This window comes from Lepidochelys kempii, chromosome 7, assembly GCF_965140265.1.
Source record: "Lepidochelys kempii isolate rLepKem1 chromosome 7, rLepKem1.hap2, whole genome shotgun sequence".
In the NCBI taxonomy this organism is placed as follows: Eukaryota; Metazoa; Chordata; order Testudines; family Cheloniidae; genus Lepidochelys; species Lepidochelys kempii.
Genome location: NC_133262.1, coordinates 6,642,250 through 6,669,696, shown reverse-complemented (window position 1 = coordinate 6,669,696; position 27,447 = coordinate 6,642,250). Strand labels below are relative to the sequence as shown.

General features: G+C 41.1%; 1 protein-coding gene across 29 annotated transcripts in view; it reads left to right on the top strand.

Moving 5' to 3' along the window:
- Positions 1-27,447, top strand: part of MAGI1 (membrane associated guanylate kinase, WW and PDZ domain containing 1) — a 481,666-nt gene that overhangs the window by 395,171 nt on the left and 59,048 nt on the right. For 11 of the 29 annotated variants that reach the window (XM_073351009.1, XM_073351022.1, XM_073351018.1 and 8 more), the window contains 7 exons: positions 2,446-2,484; positions 7,537-7,594; positions 11,871-11,959; positions 12,790-12,882; positions 16,187-16,249; positions 17,824-18,006; positions 19,288-19,908. In XM_073351009.1, the coding sequence (XP_073207110.1) occupies positions 2,446-2,484; positions 7,537-7,594; positions 11,871-11,959; positions 12,790-12,882; positions 16,187-16,249; positions 17,824-18,006; positions 19,288-19,908 (1,146 nt within the window). The remainder of the gene's footprint in view (positions 1-2,445; positions 2,485-7,536; positions 7,595-11,870; positions 11,960-12,789; positions 12,883-16,186; positions 16,250-17,823; positions 18,007-19,287; positions 19,909-27,447) is intronic. The other 18 variants (XM_073351013.1, XM_073351032.1, XM_073351030.1 and 15 more) reach the window with 5 other exon arrangements.

The following is a 27,447-nucleotide window of genomic DNA, read 5'->3' as shown; positions in this document are numbered from 1 at the left end:
GGTCCTTTGAACTTTAACACATACACACAAAAAAAACCAAAACAGGAAAACAATGGCATTTTAACTGGCACAGTGCTAGGAATGAGCATTTTAGAGTGTCTGCATTATTATTCTAAAGCCAATTTGGGGATTATGATCAATCACCTTCTCGCTCAAGCTATTTGTGAGTCAGGCTCCTCTGCTTTAGGGGTATTATCTTACTTAGGAAAGGAATGGACCTGATTGTTTCAGAAGTCACATCTAAAGTTGCTGTTACAATCTTGTAATTTGTCAACCTTCATTTTTTTCACATCTGAGTTCTTTTTCACATGTAATGCCTGGATTTGACTGTAGAAACTGCTTTTTCATGAGAAAACCAGATAGTTGTACATGTGGCTAATGGACTTGAATGCTCTCAAAATACAAGATGTCTTGTGATTGCACAAATTTTAGACAAGACACTATGCATTCAGTTTTGAGAGGCCTACTTGAGAGCCCTTTGAAATGTTGGCCCCTTCTGTTGGAGACTAGATCCTGCAAAGTTTGTGGGACTCCAAGCACGGAGATCCTTGATCCAGGGTTGATCCCTTTGCAGGACTCGGGTCTGAAAATAGATATATCACTGGGAGCTCGGAGAAACAATTTAAAATAGAACATAAATTACACCTAAGCTTTCCCCTGGCTGAGGCTAGAGTTTTCCCTGAAGCATACCCTCTGTCCTAACTCTCTCTTCAGAGTGTGACTCCAGCTCCTGTTTATAGTCTCAGGTTTCAGAGTCGCAGCCGTGTTAGTCCGTATCCGCAAAAAGAAAAGGAGGACTTGTGGCACCTTAGAGACTAACCCATTTATTTTTTATAATCTGGTTGAAGTTAACAAGGTGCACCTGCCACTGTGACTCAGCGGGAAACACCCTGCGCTTTCATACAGGGTCAGGATACAAGAATCAGGGTGACTTACCAGAGGGTCCCCTACATTCTGGTACCATGCACCAGAGGCTGCCATTCTGTTATACCCTCATCCTTTTCAACTAAACAATAGGCACCTGAACAGCTTGTGTAATTGGGACAGTTAATTTATAATAGTGTGATATATTTTTTTAAAAAGTAGCTCCTTCCTTTCAGCTCATTTTATCGTTCCTGCCTATGTTTGCTAATGAATTATTCTTTTTCTATCAGCAAGTAGTAAAACTCATTACGTCCCAGGTGCATTTAGTGCACTGCACACTTCTACTTCGCTGTTCTAAGTCTGTCTCTATAGTTCGATAAAAGCTCCTAGGTGTGAAGAAAAGGTAAAATAACATTACAAATCCCAGATGACAGTCTGATCCAGCCGCTGTGGACATAAGGTTGCTCATGTGAGTAGCTCCACTGAAGGCTATGGGGGAACTCCCAGGAGTAAAGTTGCGTGTCTGTTTTCAGGCTTGGTCACATCATGTGTACTGTGGAAAAAGTAAATACTTTGAGTGTTAGACATCTTTTCAGACTTGTTTTGAATTTTATCTGTGTTGTATTCTTTCCATGGCGGAGTACAAATCCCTGAAAGTTTTCTGTTGTTTACTGTATATGAAGAAAATGCCTATTAGCATTTCACACACAAATATCTAACCAATTATTCTGGCATACTATAACACAAACAGCTCCTGGGTAAGTTAGAGCACATAACGTATTTCTTCAGTGTCATAGTTATCAACAGCAATCTGATGGTATTGTATCTCTTATGTGTGTCATTTATTAACATAGCTAATACTTTTCTGTTACGTCCCAGCTTGTTTTACCATCTGCATTCTAGTTGTCATCACCTTTCATTTTCTGACTGCAGTATTATTCATAAGCCAAGCAATACCATAATCATCTGTCATTGTTAACTGTTGAAAATGAGGTCTCTTTGAAGTTAATGCAGCTACATCTGGGTCTCAGGCTCTTTACTGGTGCATCTGTTTTGCAATATTGGAAATTTAGGCCCCAAATGAGCAAGGCACTTAAGCACATGCTTACCTTAAGTGCATAAGGTAGTCCCAATTAAGTCAGCAGAGCTACCTATGTATTCCAGTTTGAGGTGTTGAAACAAACATCTCTGAACTGGGTTCTAAGTGACATCCTATTTAAGGGCAAAGAGTTCCTCTCAGATCTGCACTCAGCTTTGGTCTCCTGATCAATATATAGCCTTTTGCATCTGAGTGTTTTCCCACAAAAATGATATGCAAATTTGTTTATCACTCAATCTAATCACATGTTGGCATGAAAGTAACTGGTGCACAATTGTTTTAACAGTGCAAGAACCTATTCTTTTATGACTCGCATCAAGGTCCGTAAATACTGTGATCACTAAGATGTGATAAACTGAGAGTTTGATCTGTGCAAAATTGGTGTTGGTTCTTCTGTTTACTATAGCAATATCTTGCTCGCTGCTGGTATCTGAAATTTTCTTTTAATTTTTTCTGTCTCATTTACTGCTCTTCCTTTGGAGAAGAAGGGGTACACACGGAGGAACTGGACAGTGAACTAGGTAAATCATCCATCTCTCATTTTGCTGTATGACTGACTGTACCATTTTTAGCCTCTCATTGCTTGACTTCTCCTTTGTGTCATTTTGCATCTTTCAAGTCTTTAATTTCAACAAAACCGAATTCAGTAACAAAATGTATCAGGGTTTTTGACACTGCAAATAGATTTTTTTTTTCCCCCCGTTATGTGGAATCTTAAGGCACAGTTCTTATGGTACTGGATCCCAAAGAAGAGAAACAAAGTAAGGCCTCAATCTTGAAAGGCTTGAGAACGTTTACTCTTATGCACAGTGGGTTTTAATTTTCACCCTGATGAAGTCAATGGAGTTTTGCCATTGACTTCAGTGGGGCCAGAATTTCACCCAGTGAGTAGGTCCATTGACTTCCAAGTTATGTGAAGAGTAGGCACATATATAAGACTTTTCAGGATTAGTACCCAGCATTCCAGATTAGAGAAACTGAGTGAAATTTGGAAAACTGGCTAAAAATATCCCACAGAATGTTTTTGCTGAATTTGTCAATGAAACAGCAGACATTTTGCCCTAGTAGCTGATGTTATAAATCAAGAATAAATTTATTTTAGATGGTGTGGTCCAGTGGTATTTTCTAAGTGTTTTTGAAGAATGCAATCATAATATATAATCTCATTTAGCATTAGTTAGTTCAGTCTGTAATTATAGTGCAGAAAACTATTAGACAATTATTTCTGCTCCACATTCTAGTCCATTTTGAGAGTTGAAAGGGATGAGTATGTTATATGTGACTGTATTTTCATTAGGTTGTTCATTGCTTTAAAGAAATTTATAACTTTCTATGGTAGCCGATTATATTACAGTGGAATTAATCTCTGGTTTCCTTAATTACTTGAAAGTGTAGACTGAGTCCCACTTCTGTGTGATGGATATGCGAGAAGCAGCCAATAAAAATTGACTGCTTTTCAAAATGCTATACAAGAAGCTGCTCTTGTGGTTAGTGTGGCTGGAATAATGTTAAGAACCTAACTCCTTTTAGTGCAACACTTGGAAAGAGATTACAGAAAGGAATAATTTCTCAATTCCTGTAGCAGGTGTTGGCACAATCCACAGCACTAAGGTTCCCATTGCGATGGCTGGTAATCTTTCACAGACTAAAATAACATCGAGAATAAGTGAATGAAGACAGCTGAACTGAAATGTATTTTTAATTAAAATGTCTCAAAACCAGTCAAGATGAAGTAGTAATATTATAAAATAACAAGATTATGAGTAACAACTACATTTAAATGCTTGCTCCTATCAGCTTCATATCAGATCTTTATTACCCGTCAGCACCCAGTGTAACTTCAAGGGAAGGATGGACAGAGGCAGTAGATCCAGGGAAGAGCATTGGTTGATAACCATAGCCCTGATCCTGTACCAACTTGCACATGTGCTTAACTGTACTAACATGAGTAGTTTAATATCCGGGCGACTCCTCACAATAGTAGAGACAAGTGTTTGTAAAATCGGGGTCCATGTAAGTACTACAGGGGTTTACAATATATGCATGTCAAGAAAGAAGTTTAACATTTGCAGTAGTTCAGTCAGTACCAGCAAGGTCAGTGAAGTATGGTCAAAACATACCATCAACATCTGCAGTACAATAGGAATACCAGTGGTTAGTATAAATTGGTTTGTGCTAGAGATTAACATCCTTAGTTTTAACTCAAGTTTAACATTTGTTTTCTGAATGTGAGAAAATTAAATGGAAATCAACTTGAAACTTTCACAATATTTTGTATTTATCTTATATTTTCTAAAGAAACAGATATAATAGGTAGTAATATATTATATATATATATATATTAGGATTTTAGGATAGAAATTAAACACTTAGGGAAAGATTTAACATTGTTCCACATGGACAACTCCTACTAGTCTTGTCTACACTGAGACACGTAATTCACTTCTGTGCAGCTCAATCAGTAGTAGCAATATCAGAGACTGCAGAATAAATTGCAGGCTGGTAAAAATCGCTGTGCCCAACCTCCAAAATGGCTGTGACCAGTCAAGCTGTAGTGAATTTCAGGGCTTAGTTTTCTCGTGTAGGTGCAACCATTGGCATTTGAGCTATGACTGTACAAGGATGGAATGCTCCAGCAAAAGGTTTTAGGGATAGATTCTTACATAGGTGCAGCGGGGCAAGCTAACTCTCAATCTGGCTGGGGTTTTCCTGATTTTCAGGGATTTATCACTCTTGTAGGCTGGAACACTGACCAGCAGGCTCTCAGCTAGGATCGTGTGTTGACACCAGGCTTAAAAATATAAGTTGGGCACTTAAAGCCAAATGCTCTTGCTCTGAGTTAATATTAGATTATAATCCTCCATGGGGGTCCACATGAGTGTGCCCTCATAGAACCACATGGGACTGCAGGAATAGGGATTCCTTTCCTGGGTCAAAGCTATATTCTATGATCTAATTGCTCTGGCTCATCTTGAAGATGGGTGGGAATCATTTAAAACAACCCAGATACTGGACTTTGCAAAGTGGGTGCTACTAATGAAGAGTAACTTCTTGCTTTAGAGCATTTCAAAAGACTTTTTATTAGATTCCTGGATGTGGATCTATATAATAGACTACTTATGGCTCCAAAGCACCAGTTCTTATCTTGTTCATTTTCAACACATGTAGAAATGTGTTTTGTTAAATTGAAAACTGCTTAAAGAAGTATTTATCCAATAGCCTGGAATGTCAGTGGAGCAATTCCAAGGTCCTTGTTTTGTGACCTTCCATAAATGTTCTTTTCTTTTACAGAAAAGAAAAATGAAATGTTAATACTAAAAACATTTTAAATAAAGATAAGGCAGTGACACTGGCCAAAAACAATAGTCTGAGATTTGAAAATAAAATAAACATTATTGAACGTTGTGACATAAAAAGCGTAGCCAACAAACTGAAGCATCACTCTCCAACTTTAACTCTTGTTTTGGTGGTCTACTTCCATCTCTCAATCCAACCTGGCCTCCACAGCCATCTGCTTCCACAGTGGAATAAGTTAAGAATGAAATGTCAGCCAAAACTTTTGACCCTTTTGATTCTTGTCTGTGTCAGATCTTTAATCGATTGAAACTTTTTGACTAAATCCCAGTCTTTTCATCATTCAAATCAGTGAGAGTTTCAAGTGAGGGAAGACTTCTAGGATTTGGCCTTTAGTTTTGCACTTCCATTTTAATATTGAGGTTACTTTTGTGCTTTGTAGAGGAATGTCAATTTCAAACCCGTTCATTTGCTAAGCATGCAAATAGGGTGACCAGATGTCCCAATTTTATAAGAACGGTCCTGATATTTGGGGCTTTTTCTTGCATAGGCACCTATTACCCCTCATACCCTGTCCTGATTTTTCACACATGCTATCTGGTCATCCTACATGCAAAAGAGATCTGCTCAGAAGATTGCAAAATGGTTTCATACTCAAAGGTTAGCACTGGCTTGCATTTGATTGCTTATGTCTCAAGGAATCCAAAGATGCTTAAATTGGGTAAAAATAAAGAATGGGGGGGAAACATGTCTTTTATTTTCAAACCAGGGACTTGTGGAGCAAAACCCATGAAATTAATTTCTTGTGATGTTCAGCCAATTCTGAATGCAAACATAAACTCGGAGTAGTTACCCCATATGTGTTTGTGTGGCTTCCCTTCATTTTAGGTCTGGAATTGTTTGTGCCTTTATGGCAGTGTAGCTGATGTCTATAAATACTGAACTGTACAGTTACATTATTCTGATTAATGGGCCACTGTTTGATTGTATTGGCTAAGCAACTGATACCATTAATAAAAATAAATCTTTGCATTCCATAATGAATAAACACAGATTATTTCCCATTGGTCTTGTCAACTTGGCAATAAGTGCTGTTTTTATGAGGAATTCTTTCTCATTGGGGTATTTTAATAGTCGTCTTATGCATGCGTATTGTATGGCGATTGTTCTTTCTTTAAAGTAACTTGTGTAGTACCTCAGGACTGAAAGCCATTGTGAGCTTTGTTTGATTCAGTGGGAGTAGGATCAGGCCCTTGAGTAATACATACAGTTCAAATAGCCCTCACTACTATGCTGAAGTGATCATAGAATCATAGAACTGGAAGGGACCTCGAGAGATCATTTAGTCCAGTCCCCTGAAACTCGTTGCAGGGCTAAGTATTATCTAGACCATCCCTGACAGATGTTTGGAGATTTTTAAGAGCAGGTTAGGCAATGATGGAGATCTCCACAACCTCCCTAGGCAATTTATTCCGGTGCTTAACCACCCTGACAGGAAGTTTTTCCTAATGACCAACCTAAACCTCCCTTACTACAGTTTAAGCCCATTGCTTCTTGTCCTATTGTCAGAGGTTAAGATGTTCACTACTTGTGGTTAAAGAAGTACCACATGCCTCCAGTCTAAAAATCTGCAGGCACAAAGTGGGGATAGGTTTCCAAATGCTAATTTCATCTTCAGAGCTTTTTTTAGTAATTGCTCTAATTAAAAAAAAAAATGAAAATGACTGTTACATGTGATTATGGCATTAAATGCTTTTGTATCAAGTGTTCTACAGTGAAGTACATTTGTGTTTGCATAGCATCTAACATAATGGGCCCCTGGTCCTGAGGGGGACACTCGGGTGCTAATATACAAATCATGGTAAATGCTGAAATTACAGTTACTGCAAATACTTAGCAGAGGGGAAAAAAAAGTGTACTTTCCCAAACCAAAACATCTACAGAGAGGCACCTCCTAGAGACTCTTAAACAAGGAATGCATGACTGTTCATTTAACCCAGGAATCTAAATAATAAACTGCAACAAAAAATTGACCTGATAAAACTATAGGCAATGGGCATGGTTTGTTAATCCCACTACTGGTAAGGTAACAGTAATATTTGTGCTCATTAGACTATGCACTGATACAGAAATGATGGCTGTGATTCTCTTTCCTGATAGTTATTCTGTAAGTGAGAGTATGAGCAGATGTGGAATTGTGTAAGCCAAGTGAAACTGGGATGCCTGTCTGAAAACTATATCTTTAAGGCCTTCATATACATTTTTTTTCCCGCCCCCAGAATTGCCTGCTGGTTGGGAAAAGATTGAAGATCCTGTATATGGAGTCTACTATGTAGAGTAAGTGTTGCTTGACGTTTCTGTTTTCAATGTCAAGTAGATAAGAACTTTTTCCATCTGAATTTGCTGTATCTTTGTATCATTCATTGCAACTGAATGGCTCACAGCTCGGGGCAGTGGTGTTTGCCTCCACCACCACCAAAAAAGAGTTACGAATAAGCTAAGAATGCTAGTCACGGTGTGATGCAAGGCAGTCACCCACCCTGATTGCTTTGTTTAAAGCCTGCAGTGCTATAGGAATGCACAGGCAACCTAAAGACTCAGACTCCTCCAGATACTGGAAGTGAAGCGTTAATATTCTTGGTCTCAGGAAGGAAGGCACATCATACTTTGCTCTTCTGCGCACCCCCTGGTGGCTGGCCGTGGCTCAGCATTACAGGATTTGAGCTAAACAGGAGTGCTGTACACTTAGGGCTTGCCGACACGAGCGTTTCGTTTGTGGCAAGCTATCCACCGTGTGCTACCCTGCTGTGGATTAACAGTCTGTTTGGCCCTGCTGAAGCGTATTAACAGTTGGTAATTGCACTTTGATTGAGTCCTCTTTGAAGCAGTACCAGATCAAAGCTTATGAATGAACTGTTCTCCACATGGAGCCGGCTTGAGGGGATATACTTCTACTAGCTATCAGCAAGCTAGTCCACTCAAAATAGCAACGTGGCTGCAGTAGTCAGTGGCAGCAGGGGCTAGCCATCCTGAGTCCAAATGCATCCAGACCTCATGGGTATGTACTCAGGCCCCAAGCCCAATCCGCTGCCTATGGCACGGCAGTTTACGCTACTACTGGTTTTGCGTGCGTATGTCTCCTTGAGCTGGAAATCACCCCTCCCCCCAGCTCCAAGTGTATGTATATCCTTAAAGGGCTTGTCCATCTGTATTACTGCAAGTGGTCTTATATAGGGAAGAGGCCTACTGGGATTGAAGTATTGGGAAACCTCAGAGTCTTAACACTCAGATGCCTGAATTCCTTAATGAATGCATAGCTAGAAGTAAAGGCAAGGAGGAGCACTCATCGCTAGGTGCCTGAGACACATTCTTGGCAAGGACAGAATTCTTTTTAGCTGAGATACCCATTCTAGCTTTGAATAACTGTATGTGATTAATTTAGCAATTTCCTTAGTATAGCAGTGTGATCAAAATGTGCTCTCATAAAGCAGATTACCAATTCAATTTAAAAAAAAACCCAAAGAATGAAACATGACAGTGCTTGTGTGATCAAATAGTAACCATAAAGGTTCCTGTATTGTATTGTAAAGAATTATGGGTTTAATGTAACTCTCTCCAGAATAAGAAGAGTTTCCTCTTTATCTAGATGACAGATCGTTCCCTTGGGAAATCGGAGAACCAAGTTTTGTTTCATCACTGACCCCATAAAATGAATTTTTAATTATGTGTACACTCCTGTCTGTTAGGATGGCTTAGGATAGCCTTCAGAATAGACGTGGAATACAGATTCTATCTGCTTTGGCTCATTTTTGACCCCACCATCTGTGCTTTGGGAAACAAGGTTTAGCAAACTGTATAATTAAGGTCTGACATTTATTTGCCAGAGATATCAGGGGTATTTTTCATCTATTAAATGTCATGCCAAGAGGTCTCTCTCCAGCATTTCAAATGCTACTTTGCATATGCATGCCCATTAATTTCAGGCCACTCCTCAGTGTGAGATTAAATAGGACTGTAACAACAATGTGACAGAACAGATCATTTTAATTAATATCTATCATCTACTAATACAGGTATAAAATAGATTTATCTCTTACACAAACACACTTTCATTTCATGAAAAACTTAAGTGATATCATTTTTTGGAAACCATTACATTCTTCTCAGCCTTCCACGGATACATGAAATTGACAGTCTCGTACAGGATTTATGAGTTTGTTTTCATATGCTTATTAGATTCATTAAATCAACAGTCTAGCATCAGGCTTATTTAAAAAAAAATTATCCTTTTTGTGAACCCAATGAAGACAATTCTGAGTGGGACTCTGTAGTGCATGTTTTGCAGTTATTTGCAAACAGTTGTTTTGAAGATAACTATGGAACTGTGGAAAGAACTTCTAGACAGCAAAACACACTTTCTTAATGGTAAACTTTTGAACTGGACTCTAGCTGAATTTTAACCAAATACAGTTAACACTGGCTAGATGCTTAATGCAGCTGATGCTTGAAATTCACCGATAAGCATTAGAGAAATTGGATATGAGTGTTTTGTCTCCGTATAGCAGGATTTTTAAGATGTTCATCTCAGTAAGTTTTATGCAAAGAGGTGCCATTGTGTAAAGAGTTACTGAAATCATCCCTATGACTTGTGTGAAAATTGCACCTGAATCAATATGTCCATGTACTGAAGTTTCTGATGTAGATTTTTCACGATTTTGTATTCACTCTTCAAATAGGTGTATTTTGCTAGTGCTTTACCTATCCGTTTCTCAGTAGAACCAATCAAGTGAAGATCAAGAACCAATCAAGTGATATGTCTCCACAATTGGCTAATGTTTTCATGCTGGTCAGACATGTTAAAAATCACCATACTTTTTCCTACCTTTGTAATCAGTTCTCCAAGTATTAAAACAACTGATGATCCAGCAGAGTGCAGCTCTGCAGGCAATTTCAGCTGGGCCTGTGATTCAGAATAAACCTGCAATATTGAGTCCATACCATGCCAGCCTCTTTTGAAATAGAACTTACTGAGGTTTTGATGGATGATTGATGCCTACAGTAAGTGCAAAACATCGTAGCTCAGTGTTGGATTGGTCTTTTTCACAGTTCTGTTCCCATTTTCATAAAATTGCCAATGACTGTTTGCAGTCCACACATCTTGCTAGGCTCACCTTGTGCCATCAAAGCAAAGGGCAGTTGAGAATTGCCCTAGTATAGGGAAATTATAGCCTATGATAAAACTGGGGTAGCTGGCTTTTCTGCCAGCCTCTCCTGGTCCCTTTCACCCTCACCATAGATTTTAAGGCCAGAAGGGACCATTGTGATCACCTAGTCTGATCTCCTGTAAAACACAGACCAGAAAATCACGCGGATTAATTTTTGTATCAAGCCCTTCTGTTTTGAGCTAGAACAGATCTCTTGAAAAGGTATCCATCCAGTCTTGATTGAAAGACTTCAAGTGATAGAGAATCTATCACATCCCTAATTAAGTTCCTCCAATGGTTGAGTACCCTCCCTGTTAAATATCTGCCCCTTGTTTCTAGTCTGAATGTGTAGATGTTATAGCTGGGGACGGGTATGTGTGTGTTCCTGGTCTGTGGAGGAACACAATGCACTCTGACCTGTAGAATTATGTCCCCCACATATTATAGAGGAAATTACAGCAGTTCTGTGGCTCTGCTAAATTGCATAGAAGGGGTATCTCAAGATCAGGAGCGCGATAAAGATGCCTCAGTTGCAGTGTGCTTGTAGGTGAGGGAGGGAGTTCAGCCCCCCTTGAATATTGTGTTCAATGCAATGGCTAATGCTTTTTCTACTGAATTTATGACTTCATTAAGAAGCTGTCTAATTCACAAGTCATGTAAATTCCAGCAGAACTTTAACGGCGCCAACAGATTAGCAATTCTTTTGCAATTTTGTGGTGGTGTCACTTTTTTCATGGGTTTCACAAAAGGTTTAACTCTATCCATCTGATGCAATGCATGATGCGTAGACATTAGTAGTTTCTACACACATCTACAGGTAAGTAAGCTTATTTTGTAGCAGTCTTGGATTGATTTATGTTGGTTTCAAACCAGCTTATTTAATGGTTGCTAATTCAAAATACTTCTTGTACCAAGGTCACACATTCCCCTTCATTCAATCTGTCTTGCTGCCCATATCTGCAGTGCAAAGCATTGCAAGTATTTTTCACCCACCATATTAATATTGTGCATTGATTAGATAGCTGACAGATGTTATCAGGTTCTTTTTTTAAACTTCACTGAGCCAGGGAATGACTGCACCTCTGGGAATCTGATTAAAGCAGGGATGATGTAGGTCTGTCTTTTAGCATGTAGTCAGGCAGGGCATCCTTTCTGCCTTCATCTCATTTTCACAGTTAAACTGCTTCTTATTGTAGTTGAAAAAATTAGCCATTCCTGCTCAAGGTGTCGCAGCAGATAAGTTGTGCTTGTTTTCCTAAATGAGGATTTGGCACAAGTTGGTGAGTGTTTCGCCATATGCCTGGCAGTTTGCTTTTTTGCCCCCTTTGTCTCAGGAATTTCAAGTCTGGCTGTCATTTTTGTTTGCCACACAAAATGTTTCCTAATTTATTGCTCTCTTTCTTCTCCAGCCACGTTAACAGGAAGACACAATATGAGAATCCAGTTCTGGAAGCGAAACGGAAAAAACAGCTTGAACAGCAGCAACAACAACCAGAAGGTTGGCACCCGTGGAGAGTATTATGCTTGAGAGATTTGTTAACAGAATATGCGCTCCCTTGAGTTTACTACCCCACGTGGACATATTTGTCCTTCATTAAAATACTTACATTGTGATCCCTGTGATTTTAAAAGATGGATTATACACACAAGGAGATATAAAGGGGCATGTAGTTTGTGCTCTTACTAGAAGACTGAATAGCACGAGGCGAAGGAGAAATGATAAAATATATTAGCACTGAATGGCTTTGAATCCCTGAAATGGGGAGAATTTTTTAACTACTTTTAACTTAATTATGAAACACTGATAGGTTACAAAGCAAGCTTGCTTGTTCCCCAGAAATTATAAAGATCAACTTGTGAGCCTAAACTATGATTTTTTTCAAAAGGTCATTTTTATATTTGGCCTGGTACTAATAAAACATAAAGAAAGACTAGGGAGTAGAATCAAATATGAATTAAACTCCTTTTTACATTATTGCTAAGAGTAGATTCTTGGGTGTTGCAAACATGTTCCACATCAGTCAGTTGTTTCATTATTTTGACACATTTTTGGATTATTAAAAATCATGTAATGCCGCGATAGCACTGAAATGAAATAGTCTCAGCCATTTAGAATGCAGGTATGCTGTGGAGTTTCTGCGTGACACTTCGATTGGCTACATCCCTCGGAACTCACAATGCAAATCCACGTAACCAACATGGCCTGCTCCACTTTTCAGTCCTCCTCCTCCTCCTTCAGTCCTCCGCACTTTTCTAGAAGGTTTAGCCCTACCCAGGTGGGTGATTTTGTTCTATTATAGTTATGTTTTGTATTTTTTCTATCTCTAGAATGGACAGAAGAGCATCCACCTCTTGGTCCACCGGCTCTTCCAAACCATGCGCCAAACACCCAAGAGCCAGTTCGAGAAGCACCAGTACAAGGTAACATCCAATACGGTTTTTCCATTATAATGAAACTAATTTTGCCACCACATTTCTTCAGAAACAGGACCTTCAATAGTAATGTAGAGAGGACACAAAACACCAATTCCCGGAATTTGTCTGGACTTTGAGAACTGTGGGTCTTATACAGAAGAGGACAAAAATGAAAGTGAATAGGGTGCCTCTTAGAGAGCGGATTTCTGCAAATCTCTCTCTGTTGCATTTCAGATCTTTCAAAAGATACTGAAAATATGAATTACACTCTTAATAGATTAAAAGCAAATTGTTTAAAGTACAATATAATGGGGATGTGCAAATGCATATAGAACTCAGCCCCTTCTTGCAATACTATGTGGTTAAACTATGTTAGAACGTGTTTGGCTGTTATTTTCTTGCCTGTATGGACAGGAAACAAATCTACCCAGGATAAAGTGTGGTTCTTACAATATGCTATAATGCAGGCTAACAATATTTTATGTTGTTATATGATCAGACCAGAAATGGGGTGGAGAGGGTGGTTGGATATTATTGGGGCCAAAGCTGGTGTATAATTATTACCCCTGTCAATCGCTAAACATGAGTGAGTAGGCTGAGAGTGTCATGCGAATTAAAATTGTTTGACACTATTGTCCTCCTAGAGCAAGTCAGTACTTTCTGGTGCCAAAACAATGCATGCTGTGTTTGCCACAGTTTTACAGCACACTGTTTCTGAAGTGCTCATTAGCTCTGTGACGCTTGCCCACATTCCTTCACAAACAGCCACCTGAGCATCTCATGTTTAGACTTGCCAGGAGTGGGTCCTGGCAGAGAGGTGACTCGGTCAGTGTTTCCTTTTACTTCTGTGTTGTGAAGCTTTCCATGCTAGAAATGTTTGGGGGAGACCATTGTAAGGTGGCTGATGAGGGAGCTGTGCTAGTCAGAGAGCGGGGCAGGGATACTGACCTCCACGTGAAAGCCCTGACACTCTAGAGGTCTCAGTAACTGAGGGCTTGGAAAGGAATATCACATCCTACCGCTGGGACGGTTAAGTGGAAACTCCATGAGATGAAATTCAATGAGTTCCTAGAGCCTCTATAAATTTTTCCTGTGTAGGCAACTATCATAATGCCTATCACAGCTGAAGCAAAGTGCTCTCCACAAAACACACAAACATCAGCTCCACTTCTGCAAATCCTCATGCATGTGCTTCCATTTAAAATGAAGAGAACTGCTGCTGTGCTTAAAGGGAAGCAAGTGCAAAAGTGTTTGCAGGGTCAGGACCTTATTTACTGATGCCATTTCAATGCTTGCACAACATTCTGTGTATGTCCCGCCACTCCTGGAAAAGTGGCTTGTCATAACCATCCCACCGGACAGGAAGATAAATGCTCGGAGCAGCATAAAGGACTGCATAGAAGTGCTGCAGCATGATCTAAAACTTGCTAGAGCACAAGGCAAGATCCCCAGGTGAGAGCCTTCTCCTTACACAGCCGGCCATGGATCCAAGTATCAACAGCCGGAGTCCCCTAGCAGCCTTCACTGTGCGTAAAGAGAGAGCTGGTCTCTCCAATCACTAGAGCTCAAGCCTTGCAGGTTTGTCGCTAGCCCCGTAAATCATTCTCTAACTCAAATAAATAGGGAGCGCAGTGTGCTGCAGGTGTGAGGTACTCGTCCCTGCAGAACAGGGTGAGCCATGTGCTGCTTAAGCCAAAGCAGATGCAACCCAAGGGCAGTTAGAATGTAATGCAGTCATCCAGACTGGCAGAGGGAAAGGCATTGGAGGGCTGAGGTGAGGTCTGCTGCAGCTTCCCGGTCAGTGGGAGATGGGAATCATCGTTCCTGCCCATCCAGGAGCAACAAGGGATCCAGCAGAACCACACGACTGCGAATCATGTTGGACAAGGGCGACCATGCCACCCGATAGAACCATCAATATCACATGCCTTATGCCTTAAGAACAAAGCAAAGGCTGTCCAAGCTGCTGCATACTGTAATGCAGGGGGACTGATCATGTGGAATGTAGTTGAGCCAACCAGGCTCCTTCATAAGAACATCCATTCTGGGTCAGACCAAGATTCATCTAGCCCAGTGTCCTGTCTTCCGACAGTGGCCAATGCCAGGTGCCCCAGAGGGAATGAACAGAGCAGGTAATCATCCAGTGATCCATCCCCTGTCGTTCATTCCCAGCTTCTGGCAAACAGAGGCTAGGTACCCCATCCCTGCCCATTTCTGAAGTTGATAGAAATCTTTCCCATGTCTGTGACAGTCTGTCAATATAATTGTTTCAGTAATTAATGCTCCCTGGCAGATTTTTAATTAAAATGTTAGCTTCAAACTTATTTAAATGTGGGGAGAAAATAAACAGGCAATTTGGAGCCATTGTTTCTGTGCTCTGCGGCTTATATTATACAACACCCTTATTTCATCAATGAGCAATAAGAGAATCTTTAATCTATAATGAGAACTGTATTTTTGTCATGATAAGGTTTTTGTTGTTTTTTTTTGACGACTAAATAGGGTGCATTTGTCAAAGCAAAAATATGAAGTCATGGAACGGGTAGAATGGATTCAAGTGAAAAGAGGAAACAACTCTACAACCGTTGGGATGGATTCTGTACTGCTTCTCATGGGTCGAGCCATGTGGCGGGAATTGCACCAGTTGAAGGCAGCCTTACTCTGGATCCCTATGCCCCGTGCTGCAGTCTGGGATAGCCCAGAATCTCACAGTCCCTTTTGTTCCGGGGGCTGTGGTGGGGAGCAACATAGGGCCATATCCAGTAGCATTGCCTCTCTCCTACTCCAGGGGAAGTTGTCCCCTGGCCCACGGCAGTGCCTTTACCCACCCTCTACACAGCTGGAGAGGCATAAAGTGCCCAAAATTGGACCCATTGTTTTAAAATATATATATATATATATATATTTTTAATACAGACTTTACCTCTCATGCTCCATGCGGGGAGGTGAATGCTTCGCTTTGACTCTGTATGTAGTCGGTTTTTAGCTCTTATCCTCTTAAATTTACTTTAAACGTAAGGGTTTATGGTTACTATGGGGACCTTTTCTCAGCTGATCAGCCCCTCCTGCTCTGACCGCCTTCCTTCATGGTGACATTACGTGAAAGCTCTAGTCTCCTGTCTACCGGTAGCTTGTCCAGATGTTCACCAGCACACTTTTCTCACAGTGTGTGCCCTCACTTGCACTTGCCTCCTCTCTCTCACTCGCTCACACCCATGCCTCCTCTCTCATTTGTGGCAATTATTTCGCTCTCACACTTGCTCACTTTCTTTGGGAGAGATCAGCTGAGTTGCCCCCTCTTTCATTTCAGGCTCTGCTATCTGGGAGTGTTGCACAAAGCCCGGAAGAGCAGCAGCTGCCATTCGGCAACTTGGTGTGTAGCTTTGTCTTTCAGCATCGACTTTCATTTAGCGTACTTACTCATTTAAAATGGAACCCCCTCACCCTCCATTGCAACCAAGAAGTAGCATAATAATGCTGCTATTAGCATGATGTCTTAGTGTACACAAGAATCATGTTCTTGTGTTTCAAAGAGGCTGTGAGACGAGTCGTTACCTCACATCCTACTAACATTTTCTGGTGGGAAAACACTTTTTGCACACCTGAAACACTTGGGGGAGGAAGGGGGACAAAGCGAGCAGCTCCCTAGAGATCTGCCTGTCGGAGCAAAAACTTGGCGATGAGTTTTTAAATGCAGGCCGAGCGTTCTGATTATAATGCCCATAGGGCCCTGTCAATCCTAGAGTTGTCACCGGGGGTCTCAGTGGTCGGTTTTTTCCCTCTAGGGACCTGGGTAAAAAACAGTCACAGGTGCAAAGATGTTTGATCTCCTGGCAGCAGAGTACGCAATGTGGCTAATTTTCAGAACCCATGCAGTGTCTTTTACATGGACCCTACCTCCACAGGACTTCTTATTTTATTTATTTTTTTAACTTTTAGAGCCCTCTGCACTCCATAGCATGCTCCCAGGGAGCACGGATAACACCCCTCCAGCACAGCCAGTCTGGTCCTGTGATTCCTTTTGTGAATACTGTTTCATGCACTTCAGGCAGAGTGTGGAGAGGAGCACAAGTCCGAGACAATGCTTTGGTTTAGCATGGCAGCATCTGTGCAGTTAATATAGAGAGGAGGCAGCAGGATGAAGGAAGCGAGATCCCCTCACAAAGCTTGCTTCACTTTTGGTGCAGTTGGGGATGAAAGACTGGGGTGGGGATGGGGGCATCAGGGGCTTTATGGACAGAGTAATATGGTCAACAACTTTCTTAGCTTTCCCTTCACTCAGAAATTCCCCCAGCAGCCTGCCCTAGCAGTCGTTTGCACAGTCTCTCAAACCCACGTGTTTCAGTAGACTGCTCAAGAAATTACCAGCACTGACATAGCGGAGGTGTTGCAAGTCAGGTTGGAAAACCACTGGCAGAGCCATGAAAGGCCACTTAGCACAGAACCTGCTCCCTGAGGCAAGTGTTGCAAGTGCCTCACTTTCACGAGCTCTCATTTTGTCCCTTGTCTTTTAAAGATACGACATTTGCCATTACACGCGTTTTTGTGCTTCCTAAACTGTCTCAGGAGAAAGAGCTAGTGAATATATCCAGATTGTTTGTGAATTCCATCTCCCGCCATCGATAGCCTGTGCACATTACTGCATCTGTTTTAAAAATTAAAATCTATACTCTGCCTTGAGATGGACACCCGCAATCAATAAGCAGAGGGCCACATTCTGATACCATTACTCACATATAGCACTTTACTCCGTGTGTGGTCCCAGTGAAGTCAGTGGAGTGGAGTAAGAAGCTAGTAAACCAGAGTAAAATTGCAAATCTGTCCCATTCTCTTCCGTGGATACACACAAGTGTGTCTGTCATTAAATAGCTAGCATGGGCTGGGGAAGGACAAAGGGATAGAATATTTTTCGAGCATATTTATGGACTTTCAAAACTTCCTAAACAGGAAAACCATTTTTCACGCGAAACCCTTCAGAGTTGAAAGGGAAGTTCATCCACACCAAGCTGAGGAAAAGCAGCCGGGGGTTCGGCTTCACTGTGGTCGGAGGGGACGAACCGGATGAATTTCTCCAAATCAAGAGTTTGGTGCTTGACGGCCCTGCTGCCCTGGATGGCAAAATGGAGACAGGTAATGACGCCCTGGGGACAAAAATTAAATAACACCCCACTTTGCGCTTAACAGCGTCTGTTATCTGAGGATCTCAAGGAGTTTTAAGACTCATCATAACTCTCTGAAATAGCTAAGTAGTATTGTCCCCATTTTGTAAACGGGGAAACTGAAACACAGACCAGCTGAGGAACTTTTTCAAGGTCTTGTAGCACGTTATTGGTAATGTGGATACTGGATCTCAAGAGCTGCCGTAGCCAGGGGTCTGCTCTGAGTGTTAAGCCATTGATGCCAAACAGTGGGGAAAATGAGCAACCGCCTCAGTTTCTAGTGCAACCACAGAGAGCCACCTGACACTGCATTGCAATAGTCACTTTGGGATGCATTGACAGCTCATAAGGAGGAAAACACCTCAAGGGTATTGTGTCACTTATTTTGCACCTCTCTGTGATTCCTTTTCATTTCGCCCCTTCTTTGTAGCTACTACCAAGAAATGGGGAAGGGGCTATTCTGCCCAATCCCTCCTGCTGCTCTTCATGTCTGGAGGCATCCTGAGCCGGGTCTGTTTCTGCAGTAGTGACATTAGTGCATTGCCTATGCCAAGCGCTAGAGGAAGCAATGGGGGTGGGGTTTTCACTCTGACTGGGACTAGGCAGAGCAGGGAGAGACCATTGTGACGTGGCCTGACGCCCATGGCTCTGGAGCCACTGGTTGAGCATCACTACTTAAGCAGCCCTGCCTTGCAGCTACAGTGTAAAACAAACCAGAACTTAATCAATGCTTAGGCTTGAGGACATCTACGGCTGAGACTCTACAGAATCATATTTATGCAGTCTGTTGCTGCAGTCCTTCTGTTTTTGTTCTTCATGTGATCTCCATTGTGTTTCTGTCGTATGTCAGCCGTATTAGAGTGTGTAATAGCAAGAGCTGAGCTTTGCAAAAACTGTTAAATGGGCCATATATTGTCATTTTGCTTGATTATATATATTTTAATAAGCCAAGTTCTATTTTCCTTTCCAAAGCACTTTTGTATGTAAAAACTATTCAGTGAATCTTTTGGATACAGATTGCTCTTGCTCACCTCAGCACAGCTACTCTTGTCTTTGGCTGAGAGGCAGGAGTATTTAGATAAAGTATCTGTGCAGATGTTTACGCCGGTACAAGTCTATCAGCATGGAAGCAGAGTGGTACCCATTGTTCAGTGCTGCTAAGAGTCCATTGTTAATGTTCTGAAAAGAGATTGGTGCATTAAAGCAACAAATTGAAAGTGTATGTTTTTTTGTTTGTTTGTTTCATCCACAGGAGATGTTATAGTCAGTGTGAATGATACCTGTGTGCTGGGACATACACACGCTCAAGTTGTAAAAATCTTCCAGTCCATTCCCATTGGTGCCAGTGTGGACCTTGAACTGTGTCGAGGTTACCCTCTGCCCTTTGACCCCGATGACCCCAACACAAGCCTGGTGACGTCTGTGGCAATTCTAGATAAAGAACCAATCATTGTGAACGGGCAGGAAAATTATGATTCTCCAGCAAGCCACAGTAGTAAAACAGGGAAAGTAAATGGCTTGAAGGAGCAAAGGCCAAGTAGTCCAGCTGAAGTCTCTTCAAATGGATCCCATGGTTACCCCAACGATACTGTCTCTTTGGCTTCTTCTATAGCAACACAGCCGGAACTCATAACTGTACATATAGTGAAAGGCCCCATGGGCTTTGGTTTTACTATAGCAGACAGTCCTGGTGGTGGGGGCCAAAGAGTGAAACAAATTGTAGACAGCCCCAGATGCCGAGGCCTAAAAGAAGGGGACCTTATCGTTGAAGTGAATAAGAAGAATGTGCAAAACCTCACTCACAACCAAGTCGTGGATATGCTGATTGAATGTCCTAAAGGAAGCGAAGTCACATTACTTGTGCAACGAGGAGGTACGTCTTAGGTTGTTTTGTTTTTTTTTAAAGTAGTTTTATCTGGAAGGGGAAAAAAATCTACATCATTAAAGGCTTGCGATCCTAAATCTTTGTAATCCACCCAAGTTATAAGATGTAGAAATTGACCATCCCTCACAATTTTCTCATATTACACGTCATATATTAAAAAAACATTATTTTAACCCATTTTTGTTGCAGAGGGAAATGTATGTATATAGGTACATTATACATAACATTTATATGTAATATTAATATCCATCTCTGCCTTTTGATAGCAAGTGTTCTGATTAAATCAGGATTTTCATTATAACCCGTTTTTACATACTGGTAAAAGTTTGCCTCTGGGACTGAAACTTTCTTTGGATTTCCAAAGAAATTGTGGGCAATCCTTTGGCTGTTTTTGGAAAGTGAAGAGAGCAGAAATAATCCATATTCTACTTCTTTTTTTTTTTTTTTTTTTTTTTTTTTAGCTCAACAGTAGCTCAAAAATATCCAGGGAAAATCACCCGCCGAACTTTGAATGTGTATAGTCCTCGTTGAAGGACCAGCCCTCCTCCAGATGTGGGATGGGCCAAAAAAAATTTTAAAAAATTAAAACAAAGTTTTAAGCAACGGAAAAATTACTTCTGAGCATGCTCAGTTGGCATCTGTGAGGAGTTTAGTGATCCTAATGTAGTTTCACCTCTTTTTTGCGGCTTTGCAAAGCACAGCGTCCCAGAAAGGCACTGGGACAACCTCCACGGAGTAGTAGTAAGTCACAAGCTCCTGCTGTGCTTATTTAAAAAAAAAAAAGATGGGGGAGCAACATGCGAGAGGAGAGGGGACGCGTGGGGTTTATGGATATATATGTACAACGCAAAGAGGGATGAGCAGGAGAAGATGATGGTGATGAGAGTGCTGTTTGATCACCAACTCACCGCTGCCTATTGGAAAGAATAAAGCATGGTAAAAATGGTTCTGGGTGTAGTGAGTGTGTATGGGAGAGCGTAGACTTGAGCTTCTAATTGCATAAGTGCAAGACAAAGCGTAATGAGGAGAGGTATGCTAATGAGGCATTCCCCTTGTAGGCTTCACTCCTGCTATGAGGCCAGAGTCGCTTGGTATCTGCATAGCAGCTGTTCCTGCCTTCTTAGGGGGGTTGTCTACATTGCAATCACCAGGGGGCTATTGAAGCTTGTGGAGACCTACCCAAGCTAGCTTTCATCTCGTTAGCTCAGGTCCTGGAGCAGCGAAGCTGCAGCAGTCTGGGCTTCAGTGGGGACTAGCTCTGTGTGGAATTACCCAGGGGTCCCGGCAGACTTGTACAGCCCATGCTGCTGCTCTTGAGCTAGGTGCTCATAGAAAGCCAGGGTCCTCTGTGCTCCCTGCCCTGCACACCACTTTTTACCATGTCCATGTCTGTGCCACCATTGACACCTGTACCGGTCAGGGTCAAGCTGTCGGAGATGAGCTGCAGAGCTAAAATAAGCACAGAGTTAAGACTGTAAATATGTGCTGAATGCTGCCTCCCAGCCAAGCTGTGGGGAACATTTGGCACAGGAATACTTCTCTACCGGCTTTCCAAATGGTTTTTAGTGGTGTCAGCATCAAGCCACAAGGGCTAGAGAATGTCAGTGGGGAACAAATAGTTGCCCAAAAAGGTATACTGGATGGCCCTGCGCGCGCGCGCGCACACACACACACACACACACACTCAGAGCGAGTGAGAGGGGGTGGCCAATGTGTGTTGCTATACTTGACTTCATTTGCATTTCAGCTTTCAGGTTGTTTCCCTTCAGTCAGCCCCCTGATAAAGAGCGGGCTTAAGATAAGGGTGTAAATTAAGGTCCCTGCTAACACACATAGTCCTTTCTTCCCCTTGCAAAGTCCCATTGGTTTGCAACATTGGGATCTTAATTTGCATGTTTTGAGGTTTTTTAGGGAACGGGGTGGAATGGTTATTAGCTGGACCTACATTTTTCCAAGGTGATTGGTGATTTTTGGGTTGCTTGTCTTACACCTTATGGGGGCCAGTGTTAAGATGGTAGTGGGTGCTTATCCATTTCTGAAAATCCCAGCACCTTTCAGGTGTCTCAGACTCGTCTCTTGTGAACGTAAACCAAGGATTCGAGTGCACAGATTTAGCAATGAATGAGGGATGTAGTAAAATGAATAGTTTCCTTCCCTTCCACCTCAAAAATTTTATTGAATTTTATATTTTTATAATAAATTAAAAAGTAAGGAACGGAATACATTAAGACGAGTTCTCTAGTTTTATTACTGGTATCTGCAGAACCTGAGTAATTTAAAATCACTCTAATATTGAGAGCCTTTAAAATACACCATAAGTCTCATGTTTGATTTATGTATTTGGTAGAAAGTTTCTCCAACTACAGTTGGAAAGGAAACAGCAGATATTATTAATCTTCCTGGAAAGAACATAAATATCTCTGTTACCACTGTACATTAGTTAGTCAAACTGTGGCTGACATTCAATCATCCTTCTTTTGCCATTGCCGCTGAGGTATAATGAGAAGGTTTGGTCAGGAAATCAAGGTATTGAGTTTTAATGAGAGAGTAAATGGTCAGTCTGCTGCTAATATTAATGAATCTCTTATCTGCCTTATCTTTCCCAGTATATGGATGGATCGATGAATTAAACATATATTGTCATGGTACAGAAGCTTGAATTTGTTGTGACCCTGGTGCCCAGTAAATAATTAAAATGAGCTTCTCTCCGCATCAAAATGAAGTTGCCCTGAGAGGTTGCTAATCATGGCTCATAAATTTAGCAAAATATATACGCCTGAGACAAGCTACAATGTGGAAAACAGGGTGTCTGGTTTAAAAGTTAGAGAACGTAGTTAGCTAGGATGCGCTGTGCCTATGCTGTGTAGATCCGATGTACTCAGACCCTCTCTGCAGTAATTTTACCTTGCATTACCTCTGCCAATTCATTTATCGGAAGTGCCTGCCCTAGACAAAGTGCCACTATTTATTTTGATCAGATTCCAGAAGTGTACTTGGCTCCATTCTGTGATAAGATTCTTCATGCCTGTTGAAGTGGTTCTTCTTTCAGTCTCTCTGCTGGCTGTCCTTTCCTCCTCCTCCCTCTGGTGTCCAGTGAAGAGAGTGCTAGGAGAGCTTGCTGTCAGGCATCCTTTTATTAACATAACATTTGCATTCAATCAGACTTTGCCAGATTCATCCCCATCACACTGAGGCTGGTGTTCAGAACTGTCCAAAGGATTTGTCAGTAGTGATTACTAATCAGGCAGAAAAATATCAGAAAGAAATATGTAATCTATGCGAAAAGCTCAGCCAGCTCCAAGCCACTGGTGCACTCCCGACAATTACGCTTAGTTGTTGAAATGTAAAGCGCATAGCCACTGAGAGCAGCCTGTAAAATATTTACTGTAATGTAGCTTCAGCAGAAGCTTTGACTTCCAGAAATTAGATAGGTTGTACCATCCAAGTCTGGCAGTTGTTTTGAGAGAGGAAATACAGGACACTTTGTAAAAAGTACAAAATTGAAACAACTATTCCCTTAGGATTTTAGCATTGTCTTGCAGTATTTGCACATTGCAGTATTATGCATAGTGCACAAGAATCTGAAAGTGAATCTACATAGAAACAAAAGTGAAATTCACTAGTCTCTTTTCACTTTTCATGCTTCCAGGAATTCAAAAACTAGACAGGTTTCAGAGTAACAGCCGTGTTAGTCTGTATTCGCAAAAAGAAAAGGAGTACTTGTGGCACCTTAGAGACTAACCAATTTATTTGAGCATAAGCTTTCGTGAGCTACAGCTCACTTCATCGGATGCATACTGTGGAAAGTGTAGAAGATCTTTTTATATACACACAAAGCATGAAAAAATACCTCCTCCCACCCCACTCTCCTGCTGGTAATAGCTTATCTAAAGTGATCACTCTCCTTACAATGTGTATGATAATCAAGTTGGGTCATTTCCAGCACAAATCCAGGTTTTCTCACCCTCCACCCCCCATTCCCTCCCCCACACACACAAACTCACTCTCCTGCTGGTAATAGCCCATCCAAAGTGACCACTCTCTTTACAATGTGTATGATAATCAAGTTGGGCCATTTCCAGCACAAATCCAGGTTTTCTGGATTTGTGCTGGAAATGACCCAACTTGATTATCATACACATTGTAAGGAGAGTGATCACTTTAGATAAGCTATTACCAGCAGGAGAGTGGGGTGGGAGGAGGTATTTTTTCATGCTTTGTGTGTATATAAAAAGATCTTCTACACTTTCCACAGTATGCATCCGATGAAGTGCGCTGTAGCTCACGAAAGCTTATGCTCAAATAAATTGGTTAGTCTCTAAGGTGCCACAAGTCCTCCTTTTCTTTTTAAAAACTAGACAAACACTATTACATACCAAGTACAAAGTCAAGTGTGAGTCTTTGGAGGTTCATGGCCTACAATTGCACACATTATTTCAGTTTCAATAATCTTGAAGTATTGTTAATAATCAAAGCAGTAAGTATAGGACATTTTTATTTTAAATGTTATTTATAACCTGACACTGTCCTATTAATATTGGAACTTTCAAACAAATGAAATTCTTACCTCATATTTGGTGCTTCAAAGTTGATTCAATACTAAAAATGGTCATTCCATGGAATCCCTTTCCATTAAGGCTTTGTCTACATGGGGAAATTGACTGGAATAAGCTATTCCGGAATAGCTCTCTGTGTGGACCCTCTATTCTGGAATAAAAGTGACTTTTATTCACCATGGGGACACACGGAAAAGTTTATGCCACAATAGTAGTTCTAGTTAATTTTCTGGTGCAAATAAGACCTAATATCTGACTGTGAGACAATATTTGTCTTATTTTTATTCCTAGTTTTAGAATGATCTCAGGTTAGGGGGCTCAAAGCAAGATAACAATCTTTCAATTTCAGATCATTGGTTCTAATACAGCCAGGTGTCTGTAGTTACCAAAAGTTGTTGCCATCTGCCTGGTATTCCACTGACTTACTGTTGGGTGGGTTTTTTGTAGTTCTGACAGAACAGGTGTCCACCTCACACAGCGGTCCCAACTGGCGTTCATCTGTACCCTGGTTGGTGTAAAAGCCAATGATAAAATGGGTCTGGAGTCTGATCTACATACTCCTCTCAAAGATGCATCCTTCTACCCTACTCCAAGACAAGGGTTAATGCTCAGCTTAACTTCAAGGGTAGATAAACAAAGATCTTTAGTTTCTAAATACTTTCTACTAGCACCAAATTCTAATTGGAGAGGGAGAACAGCCTGAGAAATGAAGACCAGTCTTTCGAGGCGGTCTGGCTGGGGTTTCAGAGCCAGCTGAGGGTAGGCAGAAGATTTAGAAGGTTTCAGCGGGGAACTGTATAAACAACCTGTATCCATCTATCTTTCTATCTTAGAGTTTTATACTGCCACCTATTACCACAATAGCTGAGTGCCTTCCATATAAAATCAATGGCAACAGCAAAGTCTTTGGCTAATGAATCCTCAAACAATAGTGCTACTCCTTTGGCCCGGGATTGTACAAGGCACTGAGTGCCCTCAGTTCCTGCTCACTTCCACAGGAGTTCAGGGTGTTTCGCACCATTTAGTTTCAGGCTTTTAAACCAAAGGGCTGGCTGGGTACATGTTGCTTAGCAAAAGTCCCCTCACAGAAGAAGAAATCTCTTCACCTTACCCAATTTATCACTAGCACTGCAGAAAGATCATTTAATGGAGCCAAACGAAAAGCAATATCTAATCTCACATCATTAGTATTATATCTGTGTTTTAGCTGCTTTCCCTAATGATGCAAAACCATTATAATTATAGCTGCCTGCAATTAGCTATTGCCGGAGACTTGAACTCTGTTGAACAAGCCGCTCACTTCTGTTTGCCCTTTAGGCTTGCAATGAAGAGTGATTTGAAAGTCATGCTGCTTAAGTGTCTAGCTGCCAGAAAATTTCAAACGGTTATAGCAGCTGCTGAATCGAGAGAGAATCCAGATCGCATTCAGGACAAGATCACAACCCGGGAACTATCTGACTGTTACCATAGCATGTCTATGCATGTGCCAGGGCTTCAGAAAGGAGAAGACAGGGTTCCTCTTTCAAACAGCAGGATAAGGGTATTTTTCTTTGTTGCAGGATAAGGGTATTTCACACAGACTTTGTCCTGCAGTTGCATCCTTTCAGGTGGACCTTTAGAGACAAATGGAGCCCGATTGAAGTCAATGTCAGCATAGCTTGTGCATGAATGGAAAGATCTGCCTGTGCTGGTCTGATTGCAGGATCAGGGCCTACGTTATGGTTGTCTCTGAATCTGCATTCCCACTGATTTATTTTTATTTTCTGGGCGGGGAGCAGGCTGATATATCTGACTTGTTGAACTCCCTGCTTTTATCAAATGTGTGGCCCTGAATACTTTTTGAAGTGGCAGTTTCTATCTTAGTGTACCTGACTATTTTGCTAATGGAAATAATTTTCTCCTGTGTTTTTTTGTTTTTTGTTTTAAATCCTGTGTGTTCATCACAATCCAGTAGTAAATATCACATTCTTCAAAACTCCCTACCTCATGTCTTCCCCCCCGGTCTCATCTTGAGTGTTGTAATGCCTTCGTTTATAATTGGTCTCCCTTACTTCCCAACTCACCAAACTTCCATTAGCCCAAACTGCGGCAGTTTCTTCCTTCATCCGAAACATACCTCATTCCTCGTCCTTGGAAATCAGCCTGCCGTTCTTGCCATACGGCGTGCCCGACTGACCCTAGCTCTTTTCAGATCCCATCTCAGGAGTCCTCTCTTCTCCTTAGCTTCTCTCTCCTCACCCTCTGTCATGGATAAAACATCCAGAGCTTCCCACTCAGTCATCTCCCTTGAAACCCGTTCATTGGATCCTTCACCAATACGTTATCATCTCTGTATAAGCTATTTGCAGATATACAAGGTAATGCTCCATGGTGCTTTACCATGAATAATGCTATCCATGAATAGATCAGATTGTGATGTCTTATCTTTGATAGTTTATAAATGCCAAAGATAAGGTGGAAAATGATGTAAGTATGTGTCAGAATTATAGCATGATTAAAAATAGAAGTAAACTAAACTGACTTTGATAGTTAAGATTCTGTATTACAATTCATTTAATTAGGACTCTTATTAGAAATCTTTAAAATATGTAATAAATCAGTTAACTTCATGTGCTATTTCAAGTTACTATTTCCTTTAGAGAAATTTGTATGGGAGCAAATCAAATGAGTGAAAATTAGAGCTGGTCTGAAAATTGCATTGGAAAATACACATTAAATTTCATGAACATTTTCTCACACTGGAATTTTTTCTCCATTTTCCAAAGAGAGAAAAAATAAATTAAGGGGCAAGTTAAAGCGCTGGCCCAAAGTTAATATAATTTTAACATACGCTTCCTGTTTTTCAAGGATGACTTGATTAGTGGAGAAGTACCAGTTCTGAAGGAACATCTAAATTTGGGAAAGGTGACTTCTCTTTCCCAAAGTATCTGGTCTTCTTTTGCCCGTTCTCTTCTCTCCATTGAGTGGAATT